Consider the following 20,132-nt stretch of genomic DNA (forward strand, 5'->3'; position numbering starts at 1 on the left):
ATGTTGTAGTACTTCGCAAACTTTTAATTGCTGTAGGGATGTTTCCTAGTTAATGGCTGTGTTTATTAAATGCTCCTATCAGTTGTGCCTTGTTCAGAAGTGTATCTTACATGTGGTATGGTTTATCCAGTGACAGGGTTGGAGTAACCTTGCAGAGGGATGTGCTTTTTCAGTTACATTGTTTGTAGTGTAGTTAGCAAAACTGCTGAGTAGCTCGTGATGTAGGGTCCTGTGTCATCAAGTATTTTGTGACCTTTGGGTGGGTGCTCATGGTGGCTGTTGACTGTCCACCTCTCCAGAGGTGATGAGTCTTGTTCTCTGGGGGGATGGACAGTAGATGAGGATGGTGTGGCCAAAATGACTCACCCAAGGCCAGCAGTTCTTGATGGTGCTTGGAAAAGAGGGCCCTTAGTTGGTGGCCAAGGGACCCTTTGTGTCTCAGAGCTGGAGATCAGAAACTGTGGCGGAGAGGGTGGGCAGCTCTTGGCATTCCCTGTTGTGCTTACCTATGGAGAACTGGCCTTCCTGGAGGGATGTGAGGGGAAGCAGTTTTTCTTTACAGCCTCTCTGGGGTCTGTGCTGTTGTGCATAAATGGGGAGTTACAGATACAGACTGAGGATATCTCCAGTTGCTCTGTTCACTGCCAGGAAGCAATGGCTGCACAGGAAAAGGAGACCCTTGATCCATGACTCTGTGCAGTCTTGCAGATTTGTACCCAGACCAGGCCAGAGGGCCAGGATTGGTTCTGAGATGTATTATGTGTTGATGAAACAACAAGACAGATCATCTTTTCCCAGGAATTAAATTATTGCTACCTGGATGAAAGGACCCAACATCTGGCTCTTGGGTTTCATGTATTTTATCATGTAGATGTAACTGTTTGCTTTGTTTTTGCAGTAACGTTAACCTACTAATGTATGAAGCTGTTTCAGGTCAGTGAAAAACTGCATATAAATCTTTATTACATGTACTTCATTGTCTTTAACTCTTTATAAGATATAATTAGCACCCAGTAATCATACTGCAGTGCTGTTTCTGTGATTACCCTGGTCATTGGTGTGCAGTGAAATCCTGTTTTATAGACTGGAGCTAATGTTAAATTGATTGGAATAAGGACAAACATCAGCCTGTGTTATTGGCCAGGTAATTTTCTCACCTTTCTGCTGCCCAGTCCCATTGCCTCCTGCAGTTCTGATTCAAAAGCTGTGGTCTTCAAAATGAGGTGCTTCAGGTTGAAGTGGGGCCACTTTCAGCAGTGGTGTCTGTGATGGGAGGGAAGAGGAAGATTGTGGCAGGTCTTCAAGGATGGTAACTTGGCAAAGCGCTAGTGCCTAGAAATGTTTTGATCCTATTGTAATGAATAGCTGCTAGTTCCTGTTGTTGTTTCTGTTTTGATTGAGTGCCCAGCTGGTGTGTGGTGCAGATAGGATGCTGGGGCAGGGAAAGGAAGTAACTGTCAAAAGTGCATCTCCCTCAGGAAAGCAAGAATGTGGAGGCATGGTAGAATTGGGGTTTAAATAGCACTTATTTTTCCTTGGTTTTCGTAGTGCACTGACCATATGCAATTTTCCACATGCTGGGTAATGGAAAATTGGCCCCAGAGGAAGTCTCTTTGTAAGTCAAGTTTGGGATTATAAAATCAATCACTCTTGGGTCACTAATTGATGTGGAAGATAGGAATTTCCTATACAGCATGATAAGTTCATTGGTTTCTGGCAGGGCGTGTGCAGTGCACTGTTTAGCCAACGATACTCTTTCCTGATTCTGTTGTTAACTCAGGAAAAGCATCAGGTCATTTACAGCTACACCCAAATTGTGGGTTTGTTTCTGAGTAGCAAGGGGAGGGTGGAGGGAGTTTCTCATGTAAGACCTACATGTGTTTCATGAAGTTTGTTTTCATCTCTTTGTGGCATAATAGCAAAGCTTGGCAGCCATGTGGGAATCATGAAGATTGATTGCTCTTGGTGTTAAGCATCTCGTATCTCTGAGTTTATATCAACACTACTCTTCTTCCAGCAGCAGCATCTGGCTCATTGGCAAGCTCTGTGGACAGTTGTTTTGACTGCTCTGGAGATGCCTCTGGCTGTCATGTGGCTGCTGCCTTGGCCATGCTGCTTTGTTATTCTAGCTGGTCCCATTTTAGTTTGTTTAGTTTTTGGCTTACCTTTGATTCTGATCAATTGCTCCAGAGACTGTAGTCTTGAATAAATCTTGCCTAACACTCTCATGCAGGGGCTTCAATGAGATGCTGATGTTAATTTATTTCAGTGACTGTTTGCTGATGGAGCTTGGAGCAGTAACATCCCAGCCTGTGCCTTCTGTGCAGGTTTTCCCTGTGAATCACAGCATCAGGCACGTGGAGTAAAACACACATCTTTGAGCATGTCCTGCTTAATGGCTTTCTCTGAGACTGGAGCTGCAAGCATACATCAAATATTAACAGTGCACAGTCAGTGCCTGGAATGGTGCTGAGAGTCCTGGAATCAGCCACTTGGATTTTCCAAGTTGACCACTGGGAGCAGAGTTTCTGGCTTTGCTGATACAAAGTGTCACAGGAGCAAAGAGTAGTAGCCTGTGTCAGTTCTGGATTTAGGACAGCTCAAGTGCTGTCCCCACCTGCTTGTGTTTTTTATTCATATACTGTGTACTTTAAAAACATTATATTTTTCAGAAGTACTGTGGGTTTGGAAGGTACATGGGCTTAAATAAAAATGAGTATTTATTAAAATATTGAAGCATCTATTTTCATTAAAGAAGCCTGTCAGGGTCACTACTTCTTATGGTTGAAATTATCAGAGCTGTGATGTGCAGGAGGTGGGACAAGGTACTTATCTTCACTGCCTTTTACCTCTGATGATCTCCAGAACTGCTTCAGTGCTGTCCACAGTGGGGGCTATTTGACAAGCTGTCAGATTTTATAAGGATGTTAGCAAGGCATGATTACACAACTGGTTTTAAATGTGTATTTATATCTGTAATGATAATACTAAGGCAACTTGGGTAGCAGGTTTTATTTTAATGATTCACTGCAAATTTGACACAAATAATGCCAGAAAACCTTGTTTTAAAACAAATGGGGAAATTTTCACACCAAATGTAACCCAGCAACTACAAACATGCATTTCATGGGCGTTTTATGAAATGGAGAGGCAGGCTGGTGAGAGTTCACTGCTAATTTGAAATTAATAACAGGGATGTTTCAATTTAGAGGAGGATATAATGACTTGCACTCAGTATGAATGTTGCCATGGATTTCTTTAGGGCCCAGGTCTCATTCTGGGGCTATAATTTCTATTCTTAAAAGAACCCTTTCTTCCTCTGTACTTGGCCTTTTCCAACAGGTGATGAGGCAGCTTCTTTTCCAAGGTCCCAGAACACAAATTAAAATAAAAACATGCTTTTATGTAGTACCTTCAATTGAACGGAAACATAAATGTATCCTATGATGTTAGGCATTGTCTACAGTTGTGGAATTTCTATAGAGGTAACGTTAGATACAGTAAATGTTTTAGAGCCTTGTTAAGTGTGACTGGTAGGACGAGCTAGTGCCTTTCATCTCTTAGTTGCTGGTTTTAATAGGATCTGGCTTGAAGGGTTTTGAAAGTTGTTGCCAGGTATTTGATTGCTTCTGTGTCTCGGGAGACGAGGCTTGTTTTGTGTGTGTGAAGAGCCTGAAAGGTTGCAGAGGTATTTTTGCCAATCATCCGTGGGTATATGTCTATGTGTGCATGTGTTACAGGCTCACTTTGCCCATGGGGTTTAATATGTTTATATCCTGTGCCTTAGCAGAGTTTATAAACGCTATTAACATAGCTTTTGAGTTGCTTTGAGCATGGGCAGAGTGGGTTTATGTCTGCCTGTGGGCGTAGCCCCATGGATTTATGTTTGTAGAAGACAGACCTTAGGCAAAGGGAGCTCCTCTTTGATTGCAGCAGTCCTCTGGATGGTGAGAGGTTGCACATCTTGCAGGTTTCACAGGACTGCTGCAGGGTGTCCTAACAAGAGGGTTACAGGTGGATATTGATCACCAGACTGTTGTCATTCTGCTCACACGAGTGTGATTTGTTGGGCTGGTAAAGGCAGTTCTTACCGAGCCCTTCTTCCGAGAGCTGCTCTCAGTCTGTTCTTCCCCAGCCTGGATTGGTACTGGGGCTTGTCCTGACCCAGGTGCAGCACCAGCACTTGGTCTTGTTAAATCTCATGAGATTCTCATCGAATCAAGCTTGTCCAGCTCTCTTTGGATGGCATCCCATCCTTCAGGTGGGATAACTGCACCACTCAGCTTGGTGTCATCTGCTGAGGCTGCCCTTGGTTGACCTTAACAAAGATGTTAAACAATGCTGGTCCCAGTATGGACCCTGAGGGACACCACTTGTACCTGGTGTCCATTGAGATGGACAGATAGGAGTAGATGGACTTGCACCTTCTAATTTAAGCATCTCATTTGGATTCCTAAAGCTGGTCCCTGAAGTTCTAGGAAGCAAAATGTAGCAATTCTATACTTTGTGTCTGTAAAGGAAGATTAAAATGGGATATAAAATGTAGCATAATTAGTGGTAAAAGAAAGTTTTGTGTGTGGTGATGATTGGCTGTATTTGACAGAAGAATTTTTCAAAGTATATAGAGGGTCACAACTAGGACAAGAGGTATGACATTAACGTAGGAATGATGCAAGTTGGAAAACTTGCTGTGAGCAAGATAGTGTAGGTTACTACTATTAATAACTAGCAGTCATCTAAGTAGAGCAGTATTTTGATGTCTGTGGCACTTGGACTCAAGCAGCAAGTCTGTGCACAGATGTTGCCCATCTTTCCAAAACTAGTATCATAGGGCTGGGGAACGATCCTCAGATCTTTAAAAAAGTAGTCTAGCTTCCTCCACTGGAATGGGGTCATCTATCTCCTGATAACCTCCACAGATGTTTTTCACCTGCTCTTCAGTAATTCTCAAAAGAACAAGAATTCCCAACACCATTCTGTAGCAATTGCCAATGCTCACTCATCTTTGATAGTTTTTCTTGAGTTACCTTTGCTTAGAAGTAGAATGATTTCCTATTTTCCTTACCCAAGTGGATCTGGAAGCAATTTGTCAGCAGTCTCTTTGTAACCACTTTTTGTACTGCAGGGCTTTCATTACTTTTCCCCTCTTCTAAACTAAATAGACCAAACTCCTTTAACTTTGTACAACATTCTTGTTTTTTAAACTGCTATTTGTTCTCTAGACACACCTCAAATGGTCTGTCTCCAGCTGTATTTTATCTGGCTGGGATCATACTTCACTCTAATGAGATTCCATAGGAGGATCACTTGATTCTTTGGGCAGTGTCCTCCACCTGAAGATAGCCCTTGGGATCTGCATATTTATCTTTTCTTTCTAGTGTAAGTTGAGCTGAGCAGAAGGAGATTAATTACTTCTATGTCGTGGCAGCCTATCTGAAACTGAGGGACAGCAATGGAACCTTACTAATATCCTAGTCCAGAGATACTGAGGACACAGGACCAGCAGGTAGCTGATTGCAGATTTCTGAATTTACTTGCTTAAGCTGTGGTATAAAAAAAGCCATCCAAGAATCCACATTAAAGAGCTGGTGGATGAACAGCTTAGAGAGGGAGGAGGTATCTCATATGTTCCACCTAGTAAGCAAAGGAACTAAAGCAGACTCTTCAGGCAGAGTGTGGCCAGTTTATGGTTGAGGGGTTACAGCTCTTCATCATTCCTAGGCTATTCATCCCTGTTAGGTTCTTTTTCCCTTGATTAAGTCCAGGCAACAAGAAAAAGTTAAAACTCAACTCCACTACAGCGCTCCCTAAATTCAGATGTAAACCCAAAATTTTTCAGCCAACAAGTTTTTTTTTTTAATTTTTTTTTTTTTTTTTTTTGGTGAAGCAGTCGAACTGAGGCAGTGGAACTTAATTAAGATGAAGAATAAGTGAAATCCACTTTTGTAATAATAAAAGCTGCATGGTGTGCTAACTGTGCACTGTATGCAGTAATTTGTAGCTTGCAAGGGAGTGCACAATGGGCAGCCTTTTGGTTGTGAAGGCTAAATCGTTTCTGTATGGTCTTCAAGTATTCATTTACCAAATAATTGATAAAATGAGTGAGTGAATGAGACACTAAGAGTGTGATCCAATGCCAAGTGCTGGTTTCCATAGTTGATTTTAAATCTACATTATGCTAATGATGTTCATTTTGAAAATGTGTCCACTCCCTAACTTCTGCCGCTGAGCGTTCTGTTAATTGGATTCAGATGGTTGGACTGAAACACTGGTAGTGTTCGTATACAGAGGAGTGTTCCAAGCACTTTTTTTTTTCCTATGCAGTCTTTCTAAGCTAGAGTTGCTTTCACTGTGGCTGGTGTCCAGCTGTTCTTGAGCTCCCTCATCAAAGGTCTGTCTGATACAAATGGGCATGGTTCTACTGGGACAAATGAAGTTATGATCACTTAAACATGAAGATCTCATCATGGGTGTGACTCCTCGCCCAGTCCATTGGGCTGGCTGGGCTGGGTTGTTGGTCAGAGTTCATCAGTGAGGGAGTCCATTCCGCCAGGCTCACAGTGCAATTTGTAATTCTGGAAACACAGGCTGTCAACTGAGTTCTAATAGCAGGAACAGCCTTTTGTTTCCCATAAAATGATATTAAGAGTTGGTGTTTCTGAGGCATTTTGACAAGGCAGCATGTTTCTGTGTAGTGGTGCTGTGCTCTGATTTTCATGCCTATGCTGGAATTGAGCTATTCTCTTATCTGGGCAGCCTCACTGAACTCAAGCTGTATGTGGAGTTGGTGGCATTCAATGTGCTGGCATTGGACAGCATTGTTTTCCCAAGTAGCTGTTCTAACCTGTGAGTGCTTGGCTTGCTTTGAAGAGGAAAGAGAAATTGTGACTTTTTATGCAGTTGAGACTCTAATGGGCAGAGTTTTTATAATCTGATTTACTGTGCTCATGGGCTAACCAGAACTTATTCCCTGATTTCAAAGAAAAAATAATTAGGGATGAAAAGCTCTTTATCTTTTAAACAAGTGTCTAATTTCTGTAAGAGGTTTTTGCCTGAACTTCTGAAAGTCAGCTTCATCCAAGTGGCTATTTCTGAAAGTAGTATCAAAGGCTTTTCAGACACTGAATTTGTGTGGTGCAACTATTGCTACTTGCTGCTGTTCCAAGTTATAATACTTTTCTGAAGGTTTATAAAATGAATAAGAGCGAAATTAAAAAAGACACAACGTGTGTTGGAAGATGGTGTTTTCACATGAACAAAATCAGTACTGAATTTACATTATGAAGTTATAGTAAGCCTCAAACCCAAGAGGGAAAATTAAAAGATTACTTAAAACCAACAATAAACATGCAAATTAAAAGTCATAAATTTTAAATGAAGGCATACACTATTAAAAATAAGCATAAAATTGCATACTAGTTTGGATGCATAGTTTATAGAACACACCAAATGTTAAAATTGGATGAAATTAAGAAAAACATTTTCCAAAGGCAAGTAAAATATCTGTTTAATTAGACTGTAAAGAAAGAAGATTAAAAGTAATATTTTGTGAAACAGTAATTACTGTTTTTCAGAAGTAGTCAGGTTCCTGTGTGTTGATCTAAATTTACCGGTGATAGCAGATCTCTTTGGGGTCTTTTGTTTTGTTTGTGTCTTTTAATTAATTTAAATGGCAACCACTACCTTTATTTTGTTTTCTTTGCGCTGAGCACACTGCATGGCTGTTTGCTCCAGTACTCTGCCATCTCATGAAAGCAAATCTGGGAGATCAGCTCATCCCCTCTGGTTCTGAGAGGTTAAAAGCCAACTCATTGCAGGGGACTATACAGCAAGATAACAGGAAAGGCAGCTGAAGCCATTGGGAGGTGGGCTGAGGTGCTGATGGGAGCCTGAGATGTAAATAAACCAGATTGCTCTCATTTCCTCCTTCCACTGTATTATGCATTCCAATAGCACTATTCATCTTTATGACAGACACCTATTGCTTCAACTTTACTGCAGGCCACTGAAGTACATTAAAGTGGGCAGGAAATGGAAATAAATAGAGTTCAGTGGAACTGCCGAATAACTAAACACGGCGCAGTCATTTTTAGTGCGGGGTCATGTGGTTTTGAGCAGATTTATCGTACTGCTTGGCTTTTGTTAGAAAGATGGGCACTGTTTAAAAGAGATACTGTGTAATTTTTTTTTTTATAAGTAAGAAAATGTGCTTGGATTTTTCTTTTTTTTCGAACTCTTTGGGTTGCCAGAGATGAAAAGAAATTGGGTTGAGTCTCAGCTGGGTAGAGTCAGGGGGATTGTTCATTCCTAATTTGCCCTAAACTAAGACAAATACTTATCTGTGTGCATTACCTCAGGTTGTGGCTGGAAACGGAATAATGGAATTGGAGATTTGAAGAAATCCTGGTAGGAGATAGAATGGGAGAAGGGCCACAGTCCTTTGGCTTAAATTAACCTTCCACCTAAAGGTAGTGAGACATTAAAGAGGCCGAATGGAACTCAGCCTTAAAAATGTATCTACCTTTTTCTTAATGCCTGCACATTTTGCTTACTTTGGAAATGTGGATTGCTCTCCTGCTTGTTCAGAGGAATGTTTTCAAGGACAGTGAAGTTACACTGCAAATTCCAGATACCCTTAACCCACAGGAGATGGGACTTCAGGTGAATTCTGTTTTTGTGAAAGCTTCATGTGTTTGTTTTTCCTTGATTGTTTATATTCTGATAAGATGAGGTCAGTGACTGAATGAATTCACAACATGGGTTACTTGAAGACTTAAAGCTCATATTTTCAATTCCTTGAGATTAGTCAGATAGTTGGAAACTTTTCTTAAAAAGATAATTATTAACACTGTTTTTTTCCCCCCTTGATTACATTGAACACGCTCTGGATTTGCTGTATATAGTGCTTGCTTTTTTTTTTTTCCCTTTTTTTTCCCACAATGACTGCTATATAGTTGAAAGCAGGCATCAGCCTTCAAGGTATTTGTCAATGTAGAAGATATTAGGGGATATTTCACAATGTCATGTAAGATAAAAACTAATTTGTAAGCAGTGTGGCAGAGATCTGGAAGGACAATTAAGACAAAAAATCGTTAGCATTGATTCTTTTGCACTGGGATAGTACATTCTTTTCTCCGAAAGCATCCTTTTAAAATGTTGTTCACCTCACTTTGTATTTAATTATATATTTCAGTGTGACATTCAATGACTCCTCTTTCTCTTAAATTATATTTCTATCAAGACTTTAATTTCATTGAATGCCAAATACTTCTCCTGATACACTCGCACTGCAGAAACCAGTGCCAGGCAAAATTGTGGATAATTACTGAGGATGGTTGTTGGCAATTTGACTTTTCATCATTTGTTCGTCATCGTTTGTTCGCACTCTGTGCACAGTTCCTCGCTGAAGGGATTAGGTTACAGATGGGTGGGTATTACTTCAGGGACTTCTTAAGTGAGAATCCAGATGCTTTTCTGCCTTCTCTTCTCTTGCTTAGTTTGAGAGTTAGAAGTCAGTAGCTGCAGGTAAGATTCAAAGCTTGTATCTATCTTTCTCTTTTGCAATGGAAGAAAAGCTCTCTATTCTTTCTTGTTAGTTAAACAGAAAATCTAACTGCAAACTGTAAGTACTTGGGAAATTACAGATTGACCTCTAATTTCAAAATAATCTAATTTAAGCGCAGTTATCACTGACAAACTGCTTCAAATTCTCAGAATAGTTCAGGTCCAGGGAGGTAATTTGGTGTTTCATGCTTTAAAAACCTGGCAGTGACTTTGGTGTCTAAGCTAAGTAGCAGGGATTTTTGGAGATATTTGCCTTTGGCCACATTCCAATTGCTTTGAATTGTGACTGTAGTTTCAAGGGCAACGGTCTGGGGATGTAGCGTTTTACAGTTGTGAAATGTGGGTTTTGTTGGTGTCCCCACATGCAGCGTGTGGTGTTACCTCAGTAGCTGAGACCCTGCTCCGTCCTCACTGTCTCTCCTGGGGAGGCAGCACATGAGAGCTCACATTTGAGCTGTTACATCAGAGAGGGAATCCTCAATTAGAGACTTCTAGTTTCCTTCTCACTGTTACAAGTTGCTGGATGTGCTTTAAAATCTGTGCTTCTTTTCCCTACTTCTGGTTTCAGAGGTAAAGCCTGAAGGCAGGCTTCAGGCTAAACGCTGAAGGAAATGGGTGTTTTGCTGTGTGTTCTAGTGGGAGCAGTCCTGGTTTTCCAAGTTTACCATCCTGAACTTGCAGACCATTTCTGTGAGCTCCTCTCATGTGGGCAGTTTGCATGTGTGTGTTTAATCTGCCAGCAGCAGTTGGCAAGTTGGCTTGTGTCTGTAAGAACTGCTTGCTGAAAAGCAGTGGTAAATTCAAGCATTCAGAAAATTTGTCCACATATAAGAATATGTAATTATCTCATGCCCTGACCTTGCTGGGGGCTGCTGGGCTCCTCAGTTCCTAGTGAGACCATTTATTTTACAATTCTAACAGTCTATGATGTTTGAAGATCTAAAATTTGTATGCAAAAGTTAACAAGCTGAGTCTGAACGAGGGGTTTTGGTTTCTGCAGTGGGAGGGGAAGCTGTGAATGTTACAGCATCACAGTATTCTGCTTATCCTGCTTGTTCAGGAGGAAAGAAGAGAATTTGGAAAGTAGGTGTGACAAAGACAGCATAGTTTATTTATGCTGTGGAGAAACAAAGTAGTCATGTTCTTTGTAGCAGACTAAAGAGGTGTTGGAGCACTGTTTGGAACACAGGCTTGTGTATTGCGTGTTAAATTTTTGTGCCATTCCCCTCAGCGATTTGCACACCCCCTTTGGTTTGTCTGTCTGCTGGTGGAGCTGCAGCAAGGATGGCTTTGGCTGCTTCACTCCTCCCACGTTTGTGTCACACATTTGGTCACTCAAGTTTTATTTCTTCCCTCTGTTAAACACAAGAGTGTAACTTCCACCCCAGCCTTGTTAGGGCGCGAGCTGCCGAAGCTGGGGCTCCCCAGGACCAGGCATTGTCACCAGGCAGTAAAACCTCTTTAATGGGGCTGGCTAAACTTCTAAGTTATGGTTAATGTTTTTAACAGTAACTTGTGTTTCCTCTGGCCTTCACGCCCAACCATTAGCCAGGTGTTTTTGTCTCTCAGAGTGGAAAAATAAAAGTAATCTAACTGTCCAGCTGGGCCCTCCCTGAGGTGCTGGAAAAGGTTGGCCACAATGTGAGTTGGGGGTCACAGAGGGTGACTGGATGTGTGGGGTAAGAGGCTATTTGTAAAGCTTGGCAAAATATAAGCATTGAAAATGAGAAGCCTTTTTTTTTTTAAAAAAAACAACCTATAAATAAATTATGAAGTTTAAATTTGGCATGCTATATGCCTATAAGCTTTGCTCTGTGTAATTTTCTAAATATATATTTTTAAAAAATTTATTTTTGTTCCCCCCCTTTAATATGACATCCACTTGATTTCTTTGTAACTGCAAGACAGGCCTGACTCTGATCTGCCTTATGCTGTAAACTGTGTTTATGGAGCTAGAATTGGGGTCATTAATTTTCTTTACATCAAAAGAAGTAATTTCTTTTAAATGAGAAGCCTGTTTCACCTAGTAATTCGCTTTAATTGCTTATTTGAAACTTTTGACATTTGATAGCAATTTAAGCATTGCCAGATGAGGCTCACGCAGTTGGGACGTGCAGGTGCTTCCTTGTGTGCCCAGCTTGGATCAAAGGAGTGAGCCCAGGGATGTGCCTGGCCGCAGACGGGGCAGCCACGCTGGAAGGTGCTGTGTTTTGGGGCTGTTTGAATAGATGCTGTGTGTCAGCCTCAGCAAGTGTTTGCTCAGAGGGCTCTCCCTTGGAGAAGTTTCTGAGGAGCACTGAGCACGGTGCTGTTTGTTTTTCTTGGGAGATAGACTGCATGGCCTTTGTTTTGCCTGAGGCTAAATAGTGCTTGCAGCGCTGAGTCTCTGTTTTTTAAAGTCTAACCAATAGCACTTTCTGCTGAAGGGATAGAAAAAAGTTTCTAAAATATTAATTACTCTTTCTTTTTTTTTTCCTGACTATATCTATTAAGTCAGTATTACCATCTTCTGTGAGGTTTGGTGGGAAAAGAATTTTCTTCACGAGGGTAAGCAAATGGTGCAACTTCAAAGGCATTTTTAGGAGGATCTAAAGCCCAATAAAGAGAAGAGACAAAAATGAAACAGTGTCTTTCACTTCACTTTTAGTGAACATGCTGATTCACTAATGTGAATCAATTTATTGTTCAGTCAGTGGCAGGAGTAGCTTTTCTTAGCCCAAGAAGTATTTTTTTAAGTCAATAAACAATAATTTAGATTATTGCAGAAAGAGCAAGTTTGGTTAATGGCTTTTGGCTGTGGGATAATGTGCTGCTAGATATACTTACAATGGTTTCTATCAACACTGACCTGTGTCTTGTGAAAGACGAAAACTATTGCAGGAGTAGTCCAACAGAAATAAATTCTGATGCAGAAGTTAAGCAGTATTTCAGTACTTTCTGAATTCAGAGCAAAGTCAAAGTACCAGTGCCAAGACTTCTTTAAAGAGTTTTATTGATGTGCATTGTAATTAAAACCAGAATTAGTTTTCTAATAGGATATTCATTTCCTAGAGAGGAATTGCAGCTTGGCATAAAGTAATACATTTTTAAAAACAAATGCCAATCTGGGGATATCCCCAGCATATGTTGGATGGCTGATTTACCAGCTATGTGTGTCCTACTTACTAACAAGAAAATTAAATATTTTCATTTAAAATAATTATACAAATAAACCTTTGGCTGCACTGTGATTTCATTAAAACCTTAATTGTTCAGAGAGCTCTATGAGTGTGTGAAGCTGGGTCAGTTTTACTGCCTGGTGTTAGTCTCAATAGCAGATTTACGACAGGGCTGGATTTAATCTCTTGCCTAATCTTTACAGTAGCAGGCCTGGGATGGGGAGGCGTTTGTGTGTTTCAGGAGATAGGTAACTCTATCTCTGAAGTGGAAACACGGTGCTGGGTTTTAAAATGTCTTAGCAGCCTTAAAATGAACTAGCCAAGGGATAGTGGGGAATTGCTCTGTGGAAACAAAATAGGTGTTGCTTTTGAATCAGGGTCTTGGTGTGCACATTGTCACACCTTCACTCATGGCTGTAGGCTCAAATCTATTTCTCATTAAAGCAACTGTAGCAGAAGGGAATATTGTGGCCATCTGGGTTGCAAAGATCAGAGGTAATGGTCCTGTGGGCAGCACCATGTAAACTAGCTTTTATGCCACTTGATTAATCATTTCTGTGGGTAAGGGTGGCAAGACATTTACCAGGCAATGCATTAATTTTTTAAAATACTTTAATTTTCTTGGGTTTCTGATGGTGGTATGCCTTTGAATCAAGTTATGATATTTGTAGGTTCAGCATCTCAACTAACATTGTTCCTAAGCATGGGGAACACGGGTGCCTTAGATGTCTCCAAAGGAGAGTTAATTAGAAGAATGAGCAGTTATCAAGAACACCGCAGCTCTACTGTTTAATTTCGATGATAATTTTCATGCTGGGTCTAATACAGATGAATTCACTTATGGTTTATTAATCCACTGTGAGCCTGTTAGGGTATTCAGTGGGAAAAATGCTGAGAGTTACCAGAACAAATTTAAAGTAATTCTGTGAGTGGAGAGCAATTCAGAGAACTTTCTTTTTTCCTCTCCTTTTTATCTTTCTGCACTGCTTTAACTGAGTATGGTGTTTTTCTCCCCCTTTCTTTGCTTCTGTAGGACCCACGATTATCAGCTTTAATTTTTGACAAGCTTCAAGTGCCTGACTACTTACAGAAAAACAGGAATGAAGGAGAGAGCAGATGTGAAACTTGTGCCACTCACTTGAATCAGCTGAAGCAGGAAGCCATTCAGATGATGCACACCCTCAGCCAGACCAGCTACCCAGAGATGCCTGACCTCCCGCCCGGCGCCGGGGCAGTGACCAGCATGGTACCCAGGATGGTCGCTGTCTCCTCCCAGAGAGACCTGCCACTCATTGCTGGGCAGGTGGGCAGGCAGCCTGGAAAGTCGCCCGGTCTCTTCCCTGCGGCAGACAGGAAGAAAGGACTCGGATGGTCTCAAGGCGTGGGCAGTTTTCCCAACTCCAGCGTTCAAGTGACAGTGGCTCCCAGCGGTCTCAGTGGTGCCCTGAGCTCCGTCACCATCCAAGCTCAGCAGTACCTCGAGGGCATGTGGAGTATCTCCAGGGTGAACAGCTTCCTGCCTCAGGCTTGTCTAGTAAGTAGTGATAATTCATCTGCTTGAGTTTCGTTTGCACGTGTGTGTGGACATACAGAGAGATGCCGATAAAATTTGAGATCTATACATATTTATCTTCGTGGGGATCAGCTAACGGTATTCTAAGGCATGTTTCAAGAGCTGAAGGGTTAAAGAGCTTTGAAAGATATTGTATCAGATGTCACGAGGAATTTGCTTTCTTATCTCACATGGTGAGATCCTTTCCTCAGATGTTTTTGCACCTATTCTAGCTCCATGTATGCGGGTGATGTTATTTGTCTGTCACATACCTGGTAACCCCTTTAGAGAAGCACAAAAGGCCAAGTTTGTCACACATGAAGCTCTGGGAGCTTCATGGGAGTATATCAAAGATGAACTTGACCCTCAAGTCTTAGTGCTGAGCTTCTAATGCTGTGTGCAGTTCAGCAGTTGCTGTTGATGGACTGTGATGCACAGCATTAATCTGCAGCTTAGATGTGTTGCAAAACAGTTTGCTGCTGAGGAAGGGGCTCAGGAGGTTGCTTCAGAGCCACATGCCTGTAAATGTCATTGCACTTGGATTTTAAGCCTTGATGTTGATTTCCTGTATTCTGCGTGCATTTTATGAACTCTTGTGGGAAATGGAAAGGCTTTATAGAGGTGCATGTTCCCTTTAAAAGCAAGTTCATTATGTAGCTATCCGTGGAACTGTTCTAAGAAGGATGCAGTATGTGGCTGGTTTTGACTAAGATTTATTCCTGACCAGTTTTCAGGTAGTGAACAAGGGACTATATGTCATGATGAAATGTGTACAATTTGAAGTAATGCTTTTCACTTAAGATGACATAGCGGATCTTGCAAGATCAGGTATTTTGGTGCCAAGCAGCTTTAAATTTAACATAATGCCTTATGTGCTGTTGTATGTAAATACTGCCTAATATTGCTTGGTAGCTTCAGCTGGTTGAGCTCCAAGATCATCCAAGATAAATATTTGAGTGCTGCTATGTAACGTTACTTTTCCAGACTGACTTCTGTTTTCATCCAGAAAAGGCTTGGAGACTTGATTGCTCCCTCCCATACTTTCCTCTCTTAAAGAAATTTGTGAATTCACATACATTCCACCTCTGAGGGGTTCCCATTTAAATCCAGTGACTCTCCACTGACATCAGGTCATTCACTGAGAAAAGGGAAAATGGCCCATTCACCTCTTCATAGATTATAAGGAACTTCTGCTATGAGAGCTTTTCTCTAAAGCATTTCTTCATGCATTGGGAATCAATTTGGCCATGTATGGTGTATGATGTTACATTTAAATTGCCTTTTAAGTTCTTTGTATATCACAGAAACAGAGAAAGAAAAATGGGAAAGCTGCTGGGCTAAGAAGCCTGCACTCTGAAAGAAGTATTTGTCTGCTCATTCTTTGTCTGCCCTTATTCTTGTTCTGAATAATTCAGTTACAGCCAGCTACAGATTTCTTCCTGCTTAACCATGCTGACTGATAGATGTGGTCTTCCATAACCACTATGCTATTCTAAGATAAAACTGTTGCCTCATTTAACCCCTGTGAAGGAAAAACGTGTATAATGCTTAAGTGTGATTTAGAAATGTGCAAAGAAACTCAGTAGCCTGGAAAACAGTGACCTTTAACGAAAGGACAAACACTGCAAGTGTTGGAGGCAGCTTGGATGTGATCCAGTCATCTGCAAGGATCGTTCAGATTTATAAGCAGTTTTTGGAGAGAAGCTAGTCTTCAGTTGTTTTATCTCTCCTCTCTATTTATTTTATTCATTTAAACCCAAATGTAGTTACTGAAGACTGTGAGTGCATCTCTTTCCAGATGGTGCTTCTTGTGTCTGTCGGAATTCTTCCACTGCCTTTTGTATTGTTAAGAGCCTTGTGTCTGATGAAGTTGTTTGGGTGGGTGCTTCCCCTACGCTCTTCCCCTGAGGAATCACAGGTGTTGAAGGAAATAGGATTGGAGAAATTTCAGGAAACAGCTAGTCTAGCCCTTGTCTAGGACAGTATCCACTGCAGGACATTCTTGTCCAATTCTTATCTTACGTCTTTTTACAAATTTTCAATGACTGGGATTTTCCAAGTTCGATTGATTCTCGCATCTAAACTTCCTTCCCTATTAGAAAAGTTTATTTGATTGATTTACCCTTTTTCTTTTCTTTCTGGTTAGAGAGATAATTTTGTCTTTTCTTTCCTTAAGTTAGAGACAGGGTTTAGGTTTCAGATTAACCCAGAAGAGAACTGTGCATATACATACTTTTAGTGATGTCTGTCTTTAGTAATACTTCCTGTCTTGTGGAGCAAAGCTGGTCTGGCTAGAGGAATTCTGCAGCAAGAACTACTGCAGTAGAAAGAACAGCACTGAATGTACTATTTATTATGTATGACTGGATTTTTAAGACTCCAGCCTCCATTTAGGCAACATACTGCACAAATGCAGAAGAAGAAGATGGCTCTTTTCCCAGGAAGTTTCCACTCTTGCTTGTGGCACCAGTTATTTTGACCACCCTGTAAATACTCCTGTTTCACTGGGAATCTGTACTTACACCTTTTTTCCTTACTAAAGGGTACTTGAAACAGGTGCTGAACTCCCTGGTGGGAGGCTCCTACCCAGTGCCTACCCTCCCAGTAATTTAACTCACTGCTGCATAGGAAGTGGGCATGATTAATTTTACAAATTTGGGAAGACAAAGGTAAAGGCTAGGGTTCATCTCAAATATTTTTAATTGCCAAAAGCCCAGGTATTTATTACAAAATAATTACTGAGGCTTCCTTTGTGGCTGTGGAAGACCAGCAGGCATTTCCAAGAGATTCTCTGTCCTTCTCATCTTGGATGTCTGTCTTGGCCTGCCTTGTCCTCCAGTGGTCCCTGTGGCTTCCAGCTGGTACTGGTAGAGCCCATGTCAGTCATGAGGAGCAAATCCTTTTTTGGATGCAGGCTACTGTGTACCTAGTGCCTTCTGGGTGTGAAAATACACCCCAGTGTACATCTGCCAAACCTCAGGAGACCTTGCAGCCACCCATGTTTCTCCAGGATCTGTATTTTTTGTTCATGGTTAGTTCTAATAGTGTTGGGAATGGAATTGTCTGTGTAGAGAAAATAAAAAAAAGATTTGATTTCTGCTCCTCTCATCTCCCTCCCCAAACTCGCATGTATTATCTTGTAATGTCACTTACGGTTGTGAAAACACTTCTGGGCTGAATGTTGGGGGTCAGAAGTGCAGGACATCGTAAATTTTTAATATGTGTTTGGAGTTCAAGTGTGAAAAATCCATTATATAGATTATAAATTTTTTGAACAGGAATGTGTGTTTGAGGCATAGTGTGGGTGCTCAAACCAAAATAATAACCATGGGCTTTGGGAGCTGTGAAGAGGAACAGTAATTAAGGATCTGGAGGACGGTTCAGGGAGGGGAGGACTAGGATTGCAATCAAGGTGCAAAAGGTGAAGATGTAATCAGCTGCTTTACCCAAGTGGCCTGTTGTGAAAAATTACAGAAAATAATCACCAGTAGCAGTGATAAGTTGTCTGAGCAGACAGTGAACACAGTGGAGGGGAGGGAGCTGGTGTAACTCTGGGTAAGGCAGCTGATTTGTGCTGGACACCTGACAACTATAATTAATAAACAATTTTATATTGATGTTTTTATTTCTAGACCTGACAAGTGAATATAAGGTTACTACTCAAATGAAAAAAACACATTAGCAGTGCTCAGCACCGCCACCCAGTTTAATGCAAAAGGAGAGGACTGAGGGGAATTTGGGCTCCCCAGATGTCTTGGAATCTGGCTGAGAGGCAGAACATTAAAACCACTTGTACAACTTGTATGCCTATTAGAAGTATCTGCATTTATTTTGTATTGTAGAAAAAAAGATGTCTTACTGTATTTTTAAAATTGACTGTGTTATTATTATGCAGTGTTATATACTGCATGAAAGTGCTAAAGTAGCCATGCCATGTGATATAAAGACATCTCAGTGAAATAAAGCTTATTTGAAAATTGCTTTTTCTTTCATCTTACACAAAGTGAAATCTTGGTCACACTGTATTTCTTACTTGAATATATACAACTGGCACTGGTTATAAGGCAAAGTGTTGTGGTTACTTGAGAATTTACCAATTTGTAAGTGGATTTAAAAATACATTAAAAAATGCACCATCAAGAAATTGAAAAAGTTGGAGTGCTAAAAAATTTGAAGTGCCTTAAGTAAAACTTTTAAAGCCTATGCAAAACTTTAAAATTATCAAAAGCTCAATGTATGTTCTTGAGAGTATTCACAAATTTAAATTTAGGTATAAGTTTATTACTTGGGTCTGTGAGGTTCAGAGAGGGAGGGTTCACCCACAGCACATGTACACAGAACATCACAGAGCTTATGTTTATTTGTCTTATGTGAAAAACCTACGAGTTATTTTAGTCACAATTCAGGCTTTCCTGTAGTTTGAATAAGTCTTCTGCTTACCCTAATCTAAACCAGATGGATTTGTCTGAGAGTAGAGTAAAGCCTCTTTGTTTATAGCAAGGGTGACTTACATTTTGTTTAAAAGATGCAATAAAAAGCTGACTGTGGAAAACAGAACAATGACAAGATTTACTTTCCAGCATTTACTTTTTTACTTTGATAAATGTCATGCCAAATGGATTTTTAAATTAATTTTTAAAACCCTTCTTGATAGCTTTTTCAGTGACCTTTTATTAATACAATGTGGGAAATATATTTTGTAATGAAACAATTAAAATACAGTGCATTGACCATAAATCTTGTCCGTGAGACATATGGATGTCTTTGAGCTTTGGGACATTTCTCAGACTCCACGTATAACATCTTCATCCTCAAGAAGTCAATGCTAGACAGATGGTGAGGCAGGGACTGCACTGAGGCTTTTCTGTTTGCCCTTTAGCTCCAATAGTGTTGGTGTCACTGCTCTTGTAGAGGAAGTGCATAAAGGAAAGGGGGTGGTAAAAAAACTTAATTTTCAAAGTTACTGTTGGTCACCCTCCACAAGTCTCAAGCAGAAGGAAACCTTTTGGTCCAAGTTACTAAATGCTTTCTCATACTAATCTATTTTATGTTCCCATGGAAAAGACCTTTTTTGTGACTGCAGCATGTCAGCTGGGCAGTCATGCCTTGCTTTGAGCTTTGGTGCCTTGGTGAATGCAGAGGGAGGGGTGTGATGTGGGAGGACAACACTGCCACTCTCAGTGAGCCCCTGCCCCAGCAGCCCGTGAGCAGACTGGCTTAGAAAGAGTGGGCTGGAAATTCAGCCTTAAACGTGCAGCTGAAAGTGTAGCCCTCTGTTTTTGGTAGTTGATGGGACCTTTGTGCTCTCTTATTCTAGACTGCCCCCAGTGTAGGGTGCTGAAGGTGAAAGCAAAGTTACTTTTTAATGTATTTCCAGTGATACAGGAAAAATATTAAGAGTTAACAGAGATGTTATTGGCTACAAGATGGAAATGAACATTTTCTTGGCTGAGGGTATGGATTGCATTTCTTTTTATTGTGTTTGACACTTCCACCATAGTATTGGTTTTACAGTTGTGGGACGGACGGGGTAAGTCTTTGAGGACTCAGACCCTCTTGTGGCTCAAATTACCACCTGAAACCAGTTCTTTTGATCTTTCACCCCTCCAGGCTAAGCAGTTATTATTACAGCTCTCATGAGGAAACAAGTCCATACTTGCCTCTGTTGACAATTGAGTTCAACAGGCAAAAATAAGGAATGTTTGCCCAGACTTCACCTATAACTCATCAGAGATAGATTTAACACAAGCAGACTTTAGAGATTATGTGAAAATGATAATACACTGGATTTACCTTTGTCCCACAGTTAATTCTCTCATCTAGCAAGTGTATCATAAGCTACACTAAATACCCCAAAT

At 40.8% G+C, this 20,132-nt stretch overlaps 1 protein-coding gene across 1 annotated transcript in view; it reads left to right on the plus strand.

The window, feature by feature from the left end:
* KIF26A (kinesin family member 26A) overlaps positions 1 to 20,132 on the plus strand; it is a 93,489-nt gene that overhangs the window by 15,929 nt on the left and 57,428 nt on the right. Inside the window, exon 2 of the mRNA XM_014250039.2 lies at positions 13,756 to 14,256. Within this exon, the coding sequence (XP_014105514.2) occupies positions 13,891 to 14,256 (366 nt within the window). The 5' untranslated portion in view covers positions 13,756 to 13,890. The remainder of the gene's footprint in view (positions 1 to 13,755; positions 14,257 to 20,132) is intronic.

This window comes from Pseudopodoces humilis, chromosome 7 (assembly GCF_049639895.1).
Source record: "Pseudopodoces humilis isolate 2021_Gansu_Grassland_sample_001 chromosome 7, ASM4963989v1, whole genome shotgun sequence".
NCBI classification, from domain to species: Eukaryota; Metazoa; Chordata; class Aves; order Passeriformes; family Paridae; genus Pseudopodoces; species Pseudopodoces humilis.